This window comes from Entelurus aequoreus, linkage group LG23, assembly GCF_033978785.1.
Source record: "Entelurus aequoreus isolate RoL-2023_Sb linkage group LG23, RoL_Eaeq_v1.1, whole genome shotgun sequence".
Classification (NCBI taxonomy): domain Eukaryota; kingdom Metazoa; phylum Chordata; class Actinopteri; order Syngnathiformes; family Syngnathidae; genus Entelurus; species Entelurus aequoreus.
In genome coordinates this window covers 39,135,894-39,155,946 of record NC_084753.1, presented here as the reverse complement: position 1 = coordinate 39,155,946, position 20,053 = coordinate 39,135,894, and the positions used below count along the sequence as shown (strand labels likewise).

General features: G+C 40.7%; 2 protein-coding genes across 2 annotated transcripts in view; both read left to right on the top strand.

Annotated features, from left to right (window-relative positions):
* The window catches only part of LOC133640874 (oocyte zinc finger protein XlCOF8.4-like), a 34,080-nt gene extending 20,379 nt beyond the window's left edge, over positions 1-13,701 (top strand). The window contains exon 5 of the mRNA XM_062034558.1: positions 11,643-13,701. Coding sequence (XP_061890542.1) covers positions 11,643-13,006 — 1,364 coding nt within the window. The 3' untranslated portion in view covers positions 13,007-13,701. The remainder of the gene's footprint in view (positions 1-11,642) is intronic.
* LOC133640595 (gastrula zinc finger protein XlCGF57.1-like) overlaps positions 1-20,053 on the top strand; it is a 300,331-nt gene that overhangs the window by 197,734 nt on the left and 82,544 nt on the right. The gene's annotated exons all lie outside the window — the stretch shown is intronic.

Genomic DNA, 20,053 nt, shown 5'->3' with positions numbered 1-20,053 from the left:
GAGACGGGTCAGCAGCGTAGAGATGTACCCATCCGATGAACAGGCTAGCGGTCCACCCCGGAGCAGAGTAGAAAAGAAAAGAAAAGAAACGGCAGATCAACTGGTCTAAAAAGGGAGTCTATTTAAAGGCTAGAGTATACAAATGAGTTTTAAGATGAGACTTAAATGCTTCTACTGAAGTAGCATCTCTAACTTTTACCGGGAGGGCATTCCATAATATTGGAGCCCGAATAGAAAACGCTCTATAGCCCGCAGACTTTTTTTGGGCTCTGGGAATCACTAATAAGCCGGAGTTCTTTGAACGCAGATTTCGTGCCGGGACATATGGTACAATACAATCGGCAACATAGGCAGGAGCTTGACCGTGTAGTATTTTATACGTAAGTAGTAAAACCTTAAAGTCGCATCTTAGGTGCACAGGAATCCAGTGCAGGTGAGCCAGTATAGGCGTAATATGATCAAACTTTCTTGTTTTTGTCAAAAGTCTAGCAGCCGCATTTTGTACCATCTGTAATCTTTTAATGCTAGACATAGGGAGGCCCGAAAATAAAACGTTACGGTAATCGAGACGAGATGTAACGAACGCATGGATAATGATCTCAGCATCGCTTGTGGACAAAATGGAACGAATTTTAGCGATATTACGGAGATGAAAGAAGGCCGTTTTAGTAACACTCTTAATGTGTGACTCAAACGAGAGAGTTGGGTTGAAGATAATACCCAGATTATTTACCGAGTCGCCTTGTTTAATTGTTTGGTTGTCAAATGTTAAGGTGGTATTATTAAATAGATGTCGGTGTTGAGCAGGACCGATAATCAGCATTTCCGTTTTCTTAGCGTTGAGTTGCAAAAAGTTAGCGGACATCCATTGTTTAATTTCATTAAGACGCGCCTCCAGCTGACTACAATCCGGCGTGTTGGTCAACTTTAGGGGCATGTAGAGTTGGGTGTCATCTGCATAACAGTGAAAGCTAACACCGTATTTGCGTATGATGTCACCTAGCGGCAGCATGTAAATACTAAAGAGTGCAGGGCCAAGAACCGAACCCTGGGGAACTCCGCACGTTACCTTAACATAGTCCGAGGTCACATTGTTATGGGAGACACACTGCATCCTGTCAGTAAGATAAGAGTTAAACCAAGACAAGGCTAAGTCTGACATCCCAATACGCGTTTTGATACGCTCTAATAAAATATTATGATCGACGGTATCGAAAGCGGCGCTAAGATCAAGAAGCAGCAACATAGATGACGCATCAGAATCCATCGTTAGCAATAGATCATTAGTCATTTTTGCGAGGGCTGTCTCCGTAGAGTGATTTGCCCTGAAACCGGATTGAAAAGGTTCACAGAGATTGTTAGACGCTAAGTGTTCATTTAGCTGCTGTGCGACAATTTTTTCGAGAATTTTCGAGATAAACGGAAGGTTGGACACCGGCCGGTAGTTCACCATGAGGTCAGGATCGAGGTTAGGTCTTTTGAGTAGAGGATGAATAACCGCTTTTTTGAATGCTAGGGGAACAGTACCAGAGGAAAGTGATAAGTTTATAATATTTAAAGGCCTACTGAAACCCACTACTACCGACCACGCAGTCTGATAGTTTATATATCAATGATGAAATCTTAACATTATAACACATGCCAATACGGCCGGGTTAACTTATAAAGTGACATTTTAAATTTGCCGCTAAACTTCCGGTTCGAAACGCCTCTGCGGATGACGTATGCGTGTGACGTAGCCCGACGAACACGGGTATGCCTTCCACATTGAAGCCGATATGAAAAAGCTCTGTTTTCATTTCATAATTCCACAGTATTCTGGACATCTGTGTTCGTGAATCTGTTTCAATCATGTTCATTGCATTATGGAGAAGGAAGCCGAGCAAGCAAAGAAGAAAGTTGTCGGTGCGAAATGGACGTATTTTTCGAACGTAGTCAGCCACAACAGTACACAGCCGGCGCTTCTTTGTTTACATTCCCGAAAGATGCAGTCAAGATGGAAGAACTCGGATAACAGAGACTCTAACCAGGAGGACTTTTGATTTGGATACACAGACGCCTGTAGAGAACTGGGACAACACAGACACTTACCAGGATTACTTTGATTTGGATGACAAAGACGCAGACGTGCTACTGTGAGTATGCAGCTTTGGCTTTTTTTGCGTATGTACGTAACTTTTTTAAAATATATAAGCTTTATGAACCTTGGGTTAGGTGAACGGTCTTTTGGGCTGAGTGATTGTGTGTGTTGATCATGTGTTTGAATTGTATTGGCGTGTTCTATGGAGCTAGGAGCTAGCAGAGGAGCTAGGAGCTAGCATAACACGTACCGTACCGTAAGTGCGCGTCACGTACGTAACTTTTTAAAAATATATAAGCTTTATGAAACTTGGGTTAGGTGAACGGTCTTTTGGGCTGAGTGATTGTGTGTGTTGATCAAGTGTTTGAATTGTATTGGCGTGTTCTATGGAGCTAGGAGCTAGCAGAGGAGCTAGGAGCTAGCATAACAAACACGCAGGTGTTATTATGCAGGATTAATTTGTGGCATATTAAATATAAGCCTGGTTGTGTTGTGGCTAATAGAGTATATATATGTCTTGTGTTTATTTACTGTTGTAGTCATTCCTAGCTGAATATCAGGTACCGTGAGTATGCAGCCTTGGCTGCTAAACATTCGATAACTTGACCGTATGTGCGCGTCACGTACGTAACTTTTTAAAAATATATAAGCTTTATGAACCTTGGGTTAGGTAAACGGTCTTTTGGGCTGAGTGATTGTGTGTGTTGATCAGGTGTTTGAATTGTATTGGCGTGTTCTATGGAGCTAGGAGCTAGCAGAGGAGCTAGGAGCTAGCATAACAAACACGCAGGTGTTTTTATGCAGGATTAATTTGTGGCATATTAAATATAAGCCTGGTTGTGTTGTGGCTAATAGAGTATATATATGTCTTGTGTTTATTTACTGTTGTAGTCATTCCCAGCTGAATATCAGGTCACCCCCGGCTCTCACAGCATCTTCCCTATCTGAATAGCTTCAACTCCCCACTAGTCCTTCACTTGCACTTTACTCATCCACAAATCTTTCATCCTCGCTCAAATTAATGGGGAAATTGTCGCTTTCTCGGTCCGAATCTCTCTCACTTCATGCGGCCATCATTGTAAACAATAGGGAACTTTGCGTATATGTTCAACTGACTACGTCACGCTACTTCCGGTAGGGGCAAGCCTTTTTTTATCAGATACCAAAAGTTGCAATCTTTATCGTCGTTGTTCTATACTAAATCCTTTCAGCAAAAATATGGCAATATCGCGAAATGATCAAGTATGACACATAGAATAGATCTGCTATCCCCGTTTAAATAAAAAAAATTCATTTCAGTAGGCCTTTAACACTGATGCATCTAATAAAACAAAAAGCTCCTTGATAAGTTTCCCAGGAATTGGGTCAAGTAAACATGTTGTTTGTTTTGTCCCATTTACACATTTTAACAATTCCTCCAATGTTATTTCATCAAAGAGAGATAAACTATTTTGGAGGGCAGTGTCCGTCGTATATACAGTCATATTTGTGTTAATAGAACCCAGTTGTAGCTGAGATGCATTGTCTTTAATCTCTTTTCTAATGACTTTAATTTGTTCAACAGTCCGGGGGTCTCCGTTGTGGTATTTTAGGCTTCATAATGCGGCACACATTTTCAATGGGAGACAGGTCTGGACTACAGGCAGGCCAGTCTAGTACCCGCACTCTTTTACTATGAAGCCATGTTGATGTAACACGTGGCTTGGCATTGTCTTGCTGAAATAACGTTGCTTGGATGGCAACATACGTTGCTCCAAAACCTGTATGTACTTTTCAGCATTAATGGTGCCTTCACAGATGTGTAAGTTACCCATGTCTTGGGCACTAATACACCCCCATACCATCACACATGCTGGCTTTTACACTTTGCGCCTGTAACAATCCGGATGGTTCTTTTCCTCTTTGGTCCGGAGGACACGACGTCCACAGTTTCCAAAAACAAACTGAAATGTGGACTCGTCAGACCACAGAACACTTTTCGACTTTGTATCAGTCCATCTTAGATGAGCTCAGGCCCAGCGAAGCCGACGGCGTTTCTGGGTGTAGTTGATAAACGGTTTCCGCCTTGCATAGGAGAGTTTTAACTTGCACTTACAGATGTAGCGACCAACTGTAGTTACTGACAGTGGGTTTCTGAATTGTTCCTGAGCCCATGTGGTGATATCCTTTACACACTGATGTCGCTTGTTGATGCAGTACAGTCTGAGAGATGGAAGGTCACGGGCTTAGCTGCTTACGTGCAGTGATTTCTCCAGATTCTCTGAAACTTTTGATGAGATTACGGAGCGTAGATGGTGAAATCCCTAAATTCCTTGCAATAGCTGGATGAGAAAGGTTTTTCTTAAACTGTTCAACAATTTGCTCATGCATTTGTTGACAAAGTGGTGACCCTCGCCCCATCCTTGTTTGTGAATGACTGAGCATTTCATGGAATCTACTTTTATACCCAATCATGGCACCCACCTGCTCCCAATTAGCCTGTTCACCTGTGGGATGTTCCAAATAAGTGTTTGATGAGCATTCCTCAACTTTATCAGTATTTATTGCCACCTTTCCCAACTTCTTTGTCACGTGTTGCTGGCATCAAATTCTAAAGTTAATGATTATTTGCAACAAAAAAAAATGTTTATCAGTTTGAACATCAAATATGTTGTCTTTGTAGCATATTCAACTGAATATGGGTTGAAAATTAATTGCAAATCATTGTATTCCGTTTATATTTACATCTAACACAATTTCCAAACTCATATGGAAACAGGGTTTGTGTATTCTTTAAACACATCAAGCTGTGTACCACACATTAAGCACACGGCTTTACCTTTAATTTCTGTGAAGAAATACTTGGCAGTCCATGTCTTGTTGAAAACACGGCATTCGTCATCAACTTTTCTTTTTTAAGCGTAAGCTGACATCTCGGGGGTAACCGGGCATCACTTGTCGTCGCTGTGCACCTGCACTCACAGGTTACACACGGACATACGTCCATAAATAACACTTTTCAAAATAAAAGCAGCACAGTTGTATTGCACGCACGACATAGATGTTTTTTTAGAAATGTAATTTGTGATTGCCGCTGTTTATATTCACTCACAATCATGCACGTGCATACGTCCACACGGAAGTAATACAAATAAGGCTTTTCAAAACAAAGGCAGCACCGTTGTATTGCACACTCGACATAGATACTTTTTTAAATGTATTTTGTAATTTATGATTGGCCTCACGCGGGCCGGACAGGGACGCACAAAGAGCCGGATGTGGCCCACGGGCCACAAAATGCCCAGGTCTGCCCTAAAGGGACACAGGGACACATTTTTTTTAGATATGTATCTCGTGCGCACCAGATAGTTTCTGGTCCACACCAGAAAGCATTGGATGGTTTGAGGTGTGTGTGAAAATGCCAGTTCAGGAGTTAATTGGGCTGTATTTCCAACTAGGACTTTCCCCCATGTCCCTTTAGGGGTGTTGTGGCAAAATGTGAATGCCTGCCAAAAATATATTTCCTTCGCGGGGGCGCGCAGAGCTCGCTCAACCTGCATTTTTGGCTTGGTCTGTCCACAGCGGATTACTTTATCTTCCTGGTTATTGTATCGCTACGTGTTTGACATTATTTAAGACTCTATCGTGCCCGGAAAAGGACAGTTTGCCTCTTCTGTGGTATTGATGAGATTTGAAGGAGTGTTGTTAGTCACATGTTGATGTGATAAAACCTCTTTCTTGTTTGGAAGATACACACAACTGTAACTGTTATTTCTTCCTGCACATAATAAATATGTACAACGTGTTTGGATTTACGGTATTAATTTATGTAAAATTGTCATTAAATGTAACATTGCCTGATAAAAAGTGATTTGGCGTAATATTTTGAGATTTACACATCGCATATTTACACATGCGTATTTTACTAGACTACCGTTATGAGCATTACATATATCAAAATCAAGTACCTACTGTACTGTTTAATTGTTGAAATACCCTTTTTAGAACAAATATCTACCCAAATGGCCACTTTGTTGCTGCCAAAAATGTATTTTAAGTAATATTTTAATATTGACACATCTCATCTCTGCATATTTTACTACAATACCCTTATGGGCATTACATATATATAAATCAAGTACCTACTGTACTGTTTACTTGTTGAAATCCCCTTTTTGAAGCAAATATCTACCCATATAATTTATGTGTATATATAATATAATATATGTAATATAATATATGCAATATACATATTATGTATAAGCATATATATATATATATATATATATATATATATATATATATATATATATTATATATTAATGTAACTTGTTCTTAAAAATAATAGTTATTTTGTATGTTAAATTGAGTGTTTGTGTATATATAAATGTATACTGTATATATGTATGTTTGTGCGTGTGTGTATATATATATATATATATATATATATATATATATATATATATATATATATATATATATATACCTCAAAGACCTTTATGAAAAGTACAACTCGAGGACACAAAGAGGCAACAAGGGTCCCCCCTCCAATGGGCTCACCACTCATGGGAAGGGTCAAAGAGGTCGGGTGCAGTGTGAGCTGGGCGGCAGCCGAAGGCAGGGCACTTGGCGGTCCGATCCTCGGCTACATAAGCTAGCTCTTGGGACGTGGAACGTCACATCGCTGAGAGGGAAAGAGCCTGAGCTGCTGCGCAAGGTGGAGAAGTCTAGACTAGATATAGTCGGACTCATTTCGACGCACAGCAAGGGCTCTGGAACCAGTTCTCTCGAGAGGGGTTGGACTCTTTTCCACTCTGCCGTTGCAAGCAATGAGAGGCGACGGCTGGGGTGGCAATTCTTGTTGCCCCCTCGGCTCAAAGCCTGCACGTTGGACTTTAACCCAGTAGACGAGAGGGTAGCTTTCCTCCGCCTTCGGGTGGGGAGACGGGTCCTGACTGTTGTTTGTGCTTACGCACCAAACAGCAGTTCAGAGTACCCACTCTTTTTGGATTCCCTCGAGGGAGTACTGGAGAGTGCTCCCTCGGGTGATTCCCTTGTTCTACTGGGGGACTTCAACGCTCATGTTGGCAACGACAGTGAAACCTGGAGAGGCGTGATTGGGAAGAATGGCCGCCCAGATCTGAACCCAAGTGGTGCTTTGTTATTGGACTTTTGTGCTCGTCACGGATTGTCCATAACAAACACCATGTTCAAACATAAGGGTGTCCAAGTGTGCACTTGGCACCAGGACACCCTCGGCCGCAGTTCCATGATTGACTTTGTAGTTGTGTCATCGGATTTGCTGTCTCATGTTTTGGACACTCGGGTGAAGAGAGGGGCAGAGCTTTCTACCGATCACCACCTGGTGGTGAGCTGGCTTCGATGGTGGGGGAGGATGACGGACAGACCTGGCAGGCCCAAACGCATTGTGAGGGTCTGCTGGGAATGCCTAGCAGAGTCTCCTGTCAGAGAGAGTTTCAATTCCCACTTCCCTAAGAACTTTGAACATGTCACGAGGGAGGTACTGGATATTGAGTCGAAGCGGCTGATTGGAGCTGTGGCCACAAGGTGGTTGGTGCCTGTCGTGGCGGTAATCCTAGAACCCGCTGGCGTACACAAGCAGTGAGGGATTCCATCAAGCTGAATAAAGAGTCCTATCGGGTCCTTTTGGCTCATAGGACTCCAGAGGCAGCGGACAGGTACCGACAGGCCATGCGAAGTGCGGCTTCAGCGGTCGCGGAGGCAAAAACTCGGACATGGGAGGAGTTTGGGGAAGCCATGGAAAACGACTTCCAGACTGCTTCGAAGCGATTCTGGTCCACCATCCGCCGCCTCGGGGGGGAAGCAGTGCACTGTCAACACCGTGTATGGTGAGGATGGTGTGCTGCTGACCTCTACTGCGGCTGTTGTGGATCGGTGGAGGGAATACTTAGAAGACCTTCTCAATCCCACCAACACATCTTCCTATGAGGAAGCAGTGCCTGGGGAATCTGTGGTGGGCTCTCCTATTTTTGGGGCTGAGGTGGCCGAGGTAGTTAAAAAGCTCTTCGGTGGCCGCGCTCGGGAATCATTTGGTGATTTAACCCCCAACCCTTGATGCTGAGTGCCAAGAAAGGAGGGAATGGGTCCCATGTTTATAGTCTTTGGTATGACTCGGCCGGCGTTTGAACTCCCGACTTTCCAGTCTCAGGGTAGACACTCTAACCACAAGGCCACTGAGCAGGTCAATGGTTAATGCATCCTCAATAGAAAATAAACCTTAGCAAAAGTTAGCTAACAATTGAGTCATTGGTAGCCACTCTATTCTGCCTATAAAATGCTCTAAATAACATCCTAAAACCCCCTTCAACATTTTAAATACACGCTGTAAGTATATATGTAATGTAGTAACATTCTAATAACATGTCATATTTACACATCTTGCTCATTTTAAGCATACAATGTCTGCTCTCACTGGGATGCGGACTGATGGGATGTTCATATTTTTTTCAAGTTTTATTCACAATACCATAGAACAATTACAATAGTAGTGAATATCATTTAAGGATGTTGGTAAGTGAAAGGGTCCCCCAAATAAGCTAGAAGAAGCTTTTGGCAGGGGTCCAGAGGACAGTATGTACATGGAATGCTGAAACATGGCGGCAAGCACAAAACCACTATATGATAAATACAAAATAATAGTACTAAAGCAAGCATACACATACATACATACATTCATTCAACCATGCAAAACCCAACAGTAGTCTACCCCACATGAGGCATTAGAGATAGGTGGTTAATAGGTAAGTTTTTAGTTTCTTTTTGAAGTTGGAGAATGAATACAGCATCCTGAGGCTCTCATCAAGCCGGTTCCAAATCTTTGGTCCCCTGCATACAACACTTCGAGCAGTAGACGATGTTTACCTGATATCAGATCTAAGTTACGAGTGTTGTGGGCATGCTGGGGAGGATAGATAGGAACCAAGCTACAGAGCCTAAGATTCAGCCTGTGGATAACTTCATAGGTTAGACAAGCATTGTGATAAATATTGAACTCTGTCTCATGATAATGATAATTATGATAATTATGGAATAGATGTCGAGTGGGGGCATTAAACTTGGACCATGACAGGGCCCGTATGATTTTCTTTTGCATGGATTCTAATTTGTGAAGGTAGGTAGGGAAGGTGATACACCAGATGACATTACAGTAGTTTAGATGTGGTTCAAAGAGAGTTTTATATAGAGTAAGTAGAGCATAAAGAGGAAGATAATGACGAAGGTGAAAGAACAGGCCAACATATTTGGATAATTTGTTTAACAGATGGCTAATGTGACATTTGAAATTGAGGTATTCGTCAATGATGACCCCCAGGAATTTTGTGGAGTTCACTCTCTGTATTTCCTGCCCATTGATGTTGATATGGCAGTGCTCAGTATTTGTCCGGTTTTTATTAGAACAAAATAAAATAAAATGTGTTTTATTAACATTAAGGGAGAGCTTATTGCATTTGAACCAGGAATCCACTTTCACAAGCTCTGAATTGACAGTTACTTGTAGATGGTGTAGGCTCCTGTGTGAGGTAAACACATTTGTATCGTCAGCAAAAATTATTTTATGAAAAGTTTTGGAGGAGTTTATGAAATCATTTATGTATAGGATGAAAAGGAGAGGCCCCAAGATGGATCCCTGGGGAAACCCATAATTTATGGTCATACAGGGTGAATTGTGATCATTGACGCATACACATTGATGCCTTCCATATAGGTAAGAACGGAACCAATCGAGAGGTACCCCTCTAACACCATAGTGGTATAGCTTATACAATAAGATCTCAAAGTCTATTGTGTCAAAGGCTTTGGACAGACGGATATCTTCCCGTTTAGATGAAGAATTAGTCCTCGCAAAGAGTTAAAAAAGGGTGGGTGCAAAAGAGCGTGTCTTTCTTGACATCTCCAGGTCTAAGTTGGATGTCAAAGTTGACCCTGTTCTCCGGTTTATGTCCACAACCTTCACCATATAAGTGAGAAGCATGATTTATAATCTAGAATTAGCTTTCACCATCTTAGAGGCGAGAAAGCAGCTCAGTATGTCAATATAGCAGCATAAGCTAGTTACTTCTGTGATCAATGCGCCGCTAAAAGTAGTTCCTTAACGTTAGCGCTTATAATAACAATATTGCTAACTAATACTTGGTTAATATTCAGGTCACAAAATGTAAATGGAGTATTGTTGGCAGTTTTTGGATGGTTATTTGGAGGACTTTGTGGGTCTAATAAAGGAGCTCCCATTGGCTCCAATGTTAGCTGATTTTTGCTCACGTTTGTTTACTAATTACAATTCATAAAAATGTAAAACATATGTGTCACATAAGGATTGTGAACGATAGGCGACATTTTAAAAAAGTGCAGCTTCCTTTGAATTTGTCAGATAAGTAAACAGTCCTTCAAATTAAAGATGAAAAACAATTGAGGTTGTTTATAGATATTATCCACAATGAAGTTACAGTAAAACTAAGCACACAAAGGAAAGTACATTCATATACACATGAAGTACACATATGTGTAAGAATCATGTTAGCCACCAAAATATTGTCTCGTTCTCCTAAAGCCAATATCGAGTATCCTTTGGTGAGCTGACCGTATCGTCACACCCCTAGTTGAAAGCACACCAACTTCATGACATGACACTTCCACGTGATGTAGAACAGGAGTACAACATTTTAAACGTACACACACATCTGAAGAATATAAAAAATCAATATATTTGGTGGGCCAATTAAAATGACTCGGCGAACCAATGTTTGGTATGGGCAATATGACCTAAAATCTATATCCTAATAACAATATATGTCACAATATATCATTTGGTATATGAATGATAATAGAAGAATTTCAAAGCGCGTTATAAAAGCTCCTAATTTGGCTGCTGACATATGCAGTAACATATTGTGTCATTTCTAATTGTATTATTTTGTCGAAACTATTATTAATCCATCCATCCATTTTCTACCGCTTGTCCCTTTTGGGTCGCGGGGGGTCACTGGAGCCTATCTCAGCTGCATCCGAGCAGAAGACGGGGTACAGGGTGTACCCTGGACAAGTCGCCACCTCATCACAGGGCCAACATAGCTAGACAGACAACATTCACACTCACATTCACACACTAGGGCCAATTTAGTGTTGCCAATCAACCTATCCCCAGGTGCATGTCTTTGGAGGTGGGAGGAATGTACTTGTTTATTTACTGTTAATATCTGGTTACTTTGAGAAAATAATACTGGAAATTATGTAATATTTTACTGCATATTTCAGCAACTAAATTAGAAGCCTGTGTAGCCTGTTTTAAAATGGTTCTATTAGTAATTATATATGAAATAATATATCACAAAATCAATTTTAAACCATATCGTCTATCCATAGTAAAAAGTCATGTCGTCCTGTTTTGTTTTTATTTTCCTGTGAATAATGTTGTAAAGAGCAGCGTGTTTGTGCGTCACTGAGATTTCAAGACAGTTCATACGATAACTTGTTTTTCCCAAGTGCATGTAAAAGTACTGAATGCATTGTGTGACTGAGCAGAGATGGTGTGTTTGTCTTGCAGACGTCTGGGAAGGACACCTTCACCCTGAGCAACAGAAGTGGAGTTTCAGGATGCGGACGGAGGAGCCACAGCCCTCCCACATTAAGAAGGAAGAGGAATACCCACTTATCCCCCATTTTAAAAAGGAAGCGGAGGACCCACTGACACCCCATTTTAAAGAGGAAGAGGAGGACCCACTGACACCCCATTTTAAAGAAGAAGTGGTGGATCCACTAAGCTCTAACATTAAGGAGGAAGAGGAGGACCCACTGAGCCCTCACATTAAAGAGGAAGAGGAGGAACACAGCATCAGTCAGCAGGGAGAGCATCTTGAAGGACTGGAGGAGGTTGATGTCACCAAGATGCCAGTGACTGGTGTCCCTGTGAAGAGTGAAGGTGATGAGGTCAAAGGTGAGAGTGAGGAGAAGAGAGAGGCGGAGCCTCCAAGCAGCAGCTCAACTCAACACATGACAACAGAAGCTGATGGAGACCACTGTGGAGGATCACAAGCAGACAAGCTCTTAGCTCCACTATCAGATAGTGAGGACACAACGTCACACTCTCCTGACACTGATGATGAAGACTCTAAAGATGATAAGACATATCACACTGACAACACACACTTCACATGTTCTCACTGCGACAAAACTTTTAAGTACCATAGTCGTCTAAAAACACACATGAGAATACACACTGGAGAAAAACCTTTTTCATGTTCAATCTGCAGTAAAGGTTTTATTCGAAGGGACAATTTAAATAAACACATGAAAATACACACTGGAGAAAAAAAATGTTCATGTTCAATCTGCGGTAAAAATTTTATTCGAAGGGACAATTTAAATAAACACATGAAAATACACACTGGAGAAAAACCTTTTTCATGTTCAATCTGTGGTAAAGATTTTACTCGAAGGGACAGTTTCAAATCACACATGAGATCACACACTGGAGAAAAACCTTTTTCATGTTCAATCTGCGGTAAAGATTTTGCTGAAAGCAACCATTTAAAATTACACATGAGAATACACACTGGAGAAAAACCTTTTTCATGTTCAATCTGCGGTAAAGATTTTACCCAAAGGGACCATTTCAATGCACACATGAGAATACACACTGGAGAAAAACCTTTTTCATGTTCAATCTGCGGTAAAGATTTTATTAAAAGGGACCAATTAAATAAACACAAGAGAACGCACTCTGGTGAAAAACCATACTCTTGTTCAAGCTGTCACAAAAGCTTTCGTCACCCAAAATCTATTAAAGCACACATGAGAACACACACAGGAGAGAAAGTGTTGAGTTGCAGTGCGTGTGGTGAAAGATTCTCTTCTGAGTACCAGTTTAAGAAACACAAGTGTGCTGGTGAGAACAGCAGCAGCAAGTGAAGATGCAGGATTTGAAATAAACTGTCAAACTTTAACTTTGATTTTCTAACATCAGCACATATAACATGTGTGACATCATTGTTGTGTGTGTGACACCATCTTGTTAATATGATTCTAACATTTATAGATTAGACACTTCAGATTAGTGCTTTTATTTCAGTCAAGTACATGAGTTAATATACACATTTGTGTACTTTAAAATGAACAGAACAATTTGACTGAAAAGGTGAGAATAAACAGTACATAAAATATGTTACATACAGTAAACATTTTAAGTGTAGATATTCATAATTCACTTTTATACTAAATAATGACGTGTTACATATTTTATTTTCTAATTGTAGATGATTCCATAGATGAACTCCTTTAAATGATGTACATGTTTGTTTAACATGTGTTCATACCTTTTCAAGGTTCAATCCCTCTTAGTTCATATTTACTGGTTCACATCTGAAACATCTTCTGGACCACTTCTGGAAGCATATTATTATTTACTTTATACATCATTTGAGCAGTTGTCTTTTATACAAGATCATTTACTTTTAAAATGTGTGACTTTATGAATCATTTGTTGGGTCTCTATAATCCATTCTATTAATTGTCTTTATTACTCTCTTGTGTAATATGAATATTGTTGTGTGATTGTTTTATATGTATGTCCCCAGACATTTATGCAATAAACAATGTATGCTTCAACTAAAGTTGGGTACAGTAAATGTAGTTAATATTTGTGGGTATGTATTTTATTCTATTTATTATCGCAGTCAATTTTTTAATGTTTTCTTTATATGACTTACATGTAGTTTCCAGCTTACTTCATCATCTAGACTAACTCAGCCTGGAGGATGTGTGTAATGTTGAGATGACTTGGTTTGTTTGGATGTTGTCATCCTGTCAATTGTTCTATTTAAACATGTTGTCAGATCTCGCGAGAGAAACAAGCAACTAGCTCTATTACTTCTTCTTCTTACTGGCAGTTTGCAGCCATGACTTGAAAGGTTCATACTGCCACCTACTGGACTGTAGAATGTAGTGTGGGCCATAGGACAGAATGAAGAAATCCCGTTAAGAACCTGTGGAGGGCAGCAATACACCTTAGATCAGGGGTCACCAACCTTTTTGAAACCAAGGGCTACTTCTTGGGTACTGATTAATGCGAAGGGCTACCAGTTAGATACACACTTAAATAAATTGCCAGAAGTAGCCAATTTGCTCAATTTACCTTTAACTCTGTTATTATTAATAATCAATGATATTTATCTTTGTGGAAACACTGATCATCTTAATGATTTCTCACAATAAATATATATAGAAACAGATAAATATCAATATGCAACACTTTATTTTTATATTTTTTTTAAGTGCACATTTTTCCAATTGAACATTTTCAAATGATCACTTCTAAGACAGTCTTGTGAAATCACAATATCCCATTTTAACTTGATTGATTGATTGAGACTTTTATTAGTAGGTTGCACAGTGAAGTACATATTCCGTACAATTGACCACTAAATGGTAACACCCGAATAAGTTTTTCAACTTGTTTAAGTCGGGGTCCACTTAAATTGATTCATGATACAGATATATACTATCATATATACTATCATCATAATACAGTCATCACACAAGATAATCACATTGAATTATTTACATTATTTACAATCAGGAGTGTGGAGGGGGGGTGGGGTGGGGATATGGACATCAAGTAGTGGACATAGAGAGAGAGAGAGAGAGAGAGAGAGAGAGAGAGAGATCAGAAGGCATAAGAAAAAGAATCTGCATTTGATTGTTTACATTTGATTATTAGCAATCCGGGGAGGGTGTTAGTTTAGGGTTGTAGCTGCCTGGAGGTGAACTTTTATAGCGGTTTTGAAGGAGGATAGAGATGCCCTTTCTTTTACACCTGTTGGGAGCGCATTCCACATTGATGTGGCATAGAAAGAGAATGAGTTAAGACCTTTGTTAGTTCGGAATCTGGGTTTAACGTGGTTAGTGGAGCACCCCCTGGTGTTGTGGTTATGGCGGTCATTTACGTTAAGGAAGTAGTTTGACATGTACTTCGGTATCAGGGAGGTGTAGCGGATTTTATAGACTAGGCTCAGTGCAAGTTGTTTAACTCTGTCCTCCACCTTGAGCCAGCCCACTTTAGAGAAGTGGGTAAGAGTGAGGTGGGATCTGGGGTGGAGGTCTAGAAGTAACCTGACTAGCTTGTTCTGAGATGTTTGGAGTTTAGATTTGAGGGTTTTGGAGGTGCTAGGGTACCAGGAGGTGCATGCGTAATCGAAAAAGGGTTGAACGAGAGTTCCCGCCAGAATCCTCAAGGTGCTTTTGTTGACCAGAGAGGAAATTCTGTAGAGAAATCTCGTTCGTTGGTTAACCTTTTTGATTACCTTGGTTGCCATTTTATCACAGGAAAGGTTAGCCTCTAGAATGGAACCTAGGTAGGTGACCTCATCTTTCCTGGTGGTGACACTGTCACCTACTTTTATGTTGAAGTGATTGACTCTCTTAAGTTTGATGTGGGACCCAAACAGGATGGATTCTGTTTTACCCAAGTGGATGGATAGCTTGTTGTCAGCGAGCCAGGTGCAAGTTCTACAGAGGTCAGCACTGAGGATTTTCTCCACCTGTGACTTGTCCTTGCCGGATACCAGCAGGGCAGAGTCATCCGCAAACAAAAACAATTCACAGTCACATGCCGATGACATGTCGTTTATGTATATTAGGAACAGTAAAGGTCCCAATATACTGCCTTGGGGGACTCCACAGCTCACCGAGAGGGGGGGGGACACGGTGCCGTTCACCTCTACCACCTGCTCCCTCCCCTCCAAGTAAGACTGCATCCAGCTCCAAGAGGTTTTGTTAAATCCGATTGCTCTGAGCTTATCCAGCAGTATAGCGTGGTTAACGGTGTCAAAGGCCTTCTGAAGGTCCAGCATGACCATGCCGCAGTATTTGCCCGCGTCCACCTCATGTTTGATGTGGTCGGTCAGATAGAGAAGGCATGTGTCAGTGGAGTGGTTAGTTCTGAAGCCGGATTGGAATTTGTACATGAGTTTATTAGTGGCAAGGTAACTATCGACCTGTTCATAAACTATTTTCTCCATTACTTTCGAAATGGAGCTGAGAATAGAAACAGGTCGGTAGTTGCCAGGTTCCAATTTGCTTCCTTTTTTAAAGAGGGGAGTTACTCTTGCTATCTTAAAATCTTTTGGTACTTGGCCTTGTGTAATTGATAGGTTTATTATGTGCGTGATGATCGGGGCAATGATGGAGGCAGAGTCCCTGAGGAATCTGGAGGGAATATTATCAAGGCCGGTGGCCTTGTTAGGGTGGAGCGCGCTCAATTTTTTAAACACCTCATCAGCTGTGACCATTTCTAATTTGAAATCATTGTTGGATACTCCTAGCTTTCTGTAGAAGGCTTTAATGTGTTCTACACCAAAGCGACCAGAGTGGTGGGACAGCTTGTTGACAAGAGTTGCAGCTATGCTGGTGAAAAAGGCGTTAAGTCTGCTAGCTACCTCCATTTTGTCTGTAATGAGGGAGTCACCCTCCTTGATGCTGATGTTGGTGAGTCTTGTTTTAAGTTTCTGGCTGCAACCAGGAAGCTGGTTGTTGAGAATTTTCCAGAGCTCACGTGGCTTATTCGTGTTTTCCTCTATTTTGTCGTTAATGTAATTTTTTTTTAAGGATTTAGTCAGGTTGGTTGACTTATTTCTTAATTTATTGCATTGCTTTTTGAGAGTTGAAAGGAGTAATTTGAGGTTGATATTATTGGGTTGTTTATCTACTTCTGTTTTACATTTTTGGTATTCAGAGTATTTCCTGTCTCTGTCTTTTATGGCAGCTAATAGGTCCGGATTCATCCATGGTTCCGAGCGGGCTTTGATCCTGACTGTTTTCACGGGAGCCATGTCATTTAGTATCTTTAGGAACGCCGTTTTGAAGCGATCCCAAGCGACATCGACCAGGTTGCTCGCGAGCACAGGGGACCAGTCCCACTCATCTAATTTTAAATTGAAATTGTCATTGGAGTATTTTTTGAGGGATCTGGATTGGGCTGTTATGTGGCCATTGGCTTTAGGTTTAGCTATTTTACGGGTGCAGAAGGTTAGATAGTGGTCGCTAAGACCACAGATCATGACCCCACTATTTTTTATTTTAGGCCGGTCTGAAGTGAGAATGAGATCTATGGTTGATTGGGTGGAATCACACACCCTTGTGGGTAGCGCTATTAGCTGGGAAAGACCGTGCAGATTACAAAACTTGCTGAAGGATCTGAAGACAGGCGCATCTTTGCGTTGAATATCTGTGTTCAGATCCCCAGTTATAATTTTCTCCATGTTGTCTGTCCCCGCCAAGCATTCTTCCAAAGCCCCATAGAAATCACTCTGATTAGGGGGTCTATAAACAGTCCCTATTAGTACCGGCTTAGCATTTTTAAATTTGATTTCCGCCCACACAGATTCCAGGTTATTGTGGTTAAGATCAGTGCGAGTTATGTATTTAATATCCTGGTGAATATACATACAAACGCCCCCACCGTGTTTATTCCTATCCTTTCTGATAACCGAAAAGTTTTGTATTTCTATCTCTGAGTCAGAAATACTTTGATCAAATTTGGTTTCAGAGAAACACAAGATTTTTACCTTCGTGTTGAGGAACATTTCTCTGATTTGGTCGAGTTTGGCTCCAGAGAGGCTGTTCACATTAAGGTGGATGATGTGTAGTCCACTGGAACCAAAAAGAGCATCAGAGTCCGCTGTGTTGTGGTAGTGACCAGAAAAATTGTTGGTTATTATTGCTGTTGCAGTTGAAGAGCAAGGAGAGAGAGGAGAGAGAGTCATATTGATCGTCCTCCAGGTGAAGGGGGAGGGAGAGAAAGGGGGAGGGGAGGGAGAGGGAGGAGGAGGCCAGGTAGGGTTGCTGGGGGATGGGTTGGGTTTCCTTTTGGCGGGCTTTTTTGAAGACAAAGAGAAAGAGAATAACGAAAATGTTTGTGTAAAGGCGCCTCTAAATCCTTTGTATGGCGCGTCCTCGGCCGTCCGGGACCGGGGAGAGGTCGCGTGGACCCCCGCCATCTCGTGCAGTTCCCCGCAATCACCGATGTCTGGGTCGCCGTCCACCGCAGCCGCCGCGTCGTTCACCGCCGCTGAGTCGCTGCCTTCTCTGATGACTGGGTCGTCCTCCACCGCCGCCGCCGAGCCTCCGACCGTGTCGATGAACGAACTAGCTAGCCACTAACATTTTTTAACAAATCATGAATTACTTTGTACCATGTTTGTACAAATAATAACTCATGTAAAATACAAAAGTCAACTCTCAAATTTTTAAATCATGTCACACTTTGAACTGGACACCAAATCTGTTATCTGTTTCTTTGTCAGTTAGTGGGAAGCCTGGCATTGCATGCTGTTAACTAGTGTGTTGTACTCTGGTGTGTAACTTGACACTGCAACTCTGAGTGAGTCTTGCAGATGTGCATCAGTGAGACGTGTTCTGTGTTTGTTCTTGATGAAGTTCATGTCAGAAAAGGCTGATTCACAAAGATAAGATTTTTCCTCATTGTTTGCGGAACCTTCTTAATCTTTTGGACATATTTTCACAGTAATCTGGCTTTAAGCTTAATTATGATGAATGTAAAATGTTAAGGATCGGAAATCTAAAGGGAACGTCCTTTCGAATGGAATGCAAAGTGCCTGTTTTGTGGACAGATGGACCAGTTAACATACTTGGTGTTGTTGTCCCAGAAAATCTGGAAGATCTAGGCTCAGTAAATTATGATAATCGACTAAGAAAGCTGGACAAAATTATGCAATTATGGAAAGGGAAATCCCTAACCTTGTATGGTAAAATGTCTATTGCCAACTCGTTAATTATTCCTCAATTTATTTATTTGTTTTTGTCATTACCAGCTCCATCACAAAACTTTTTTAAGATTTATGAGCGGAGGGTCTTCGATTTTGTCTGGAACGGCAAACCAGAAAAGATTAAAAGAAAGGTTTTGTACAAAGAGTATGAATATGGGGGCCTGAAACTTCTCAACCTTGAAGCTATGTGTCTGTCTTTAAAAGCATCAATTGTTCCAAAGATGTATTTAAACATTGAGTGGTACACAAATGTCCTGTTGGACAAAAAACATGTACTGTATCAAAAGAAATTGTATCCTTTTTTACAAGTGATCCCCTCCCAGAGAGTCTGCTGGGAAACATGGCGGGGTTCATAAAGGAAACAATCCACTCATAGTGGTGTTTTCAATTTTATGTGCCAGAAAAAAGAGACGATATTTTGCAGCAGTTAATATGGATGAACTCTAATATTGCAATAGATGGAAAGCCTTTCTTTTGGAAAAATATGTTTGAAAGAGGAATCATTTTTGTCAATGATATTATCAATGAGAATGGTAAAATTATGAAGTATGATGAATTTAGAGCTATGTATGGTGATGCTTGCTCAAGCTTTTCATTTTATCAACTAACTGGAGTAATTGGGAAAAGATGGAAACAAATAATTAATTATGGAACTACTAAATTATTAGTTTGTAAACCTCTAATAAGAAATTCTAGTTGGCAAAAAGGAACTAAAATAAATAGAAAAAGATATAATTTTTATTTAATAAAGAAATCTTTGAAGGCTGCCTCATACAACACAAATGGAAAATGGGAGGACTTTTTTGACTGCCCGTTGCCATGGGATGCCATATTCAAACTAATCTATAAAACCACTATCGATGTGCAAAATCGTTATTTTCAAATTAAAATTATTTATAACTTCTTACCCACAGGGAAAATGTTAAAATTATGGAATATGACAGAGTCAGATGATTGCCCATTTTGTTGTCAGGAGCCTGAATCCACCCTGCATTTGTTTTGGTATTGTCACATTGTGTCTTTGTTTTGGGTGGAAGTTGAAAAAATGTGTTTAAGGATTGGTTTGTTTATGAAGCTTAATGTGGTTTCTGTTATTTTAGGAGAGTTCATTGACAATCATGATTTAGTCAATTTAATTATAGTACTCGGTAAAATGTTTATTTTTAAGGCCAAA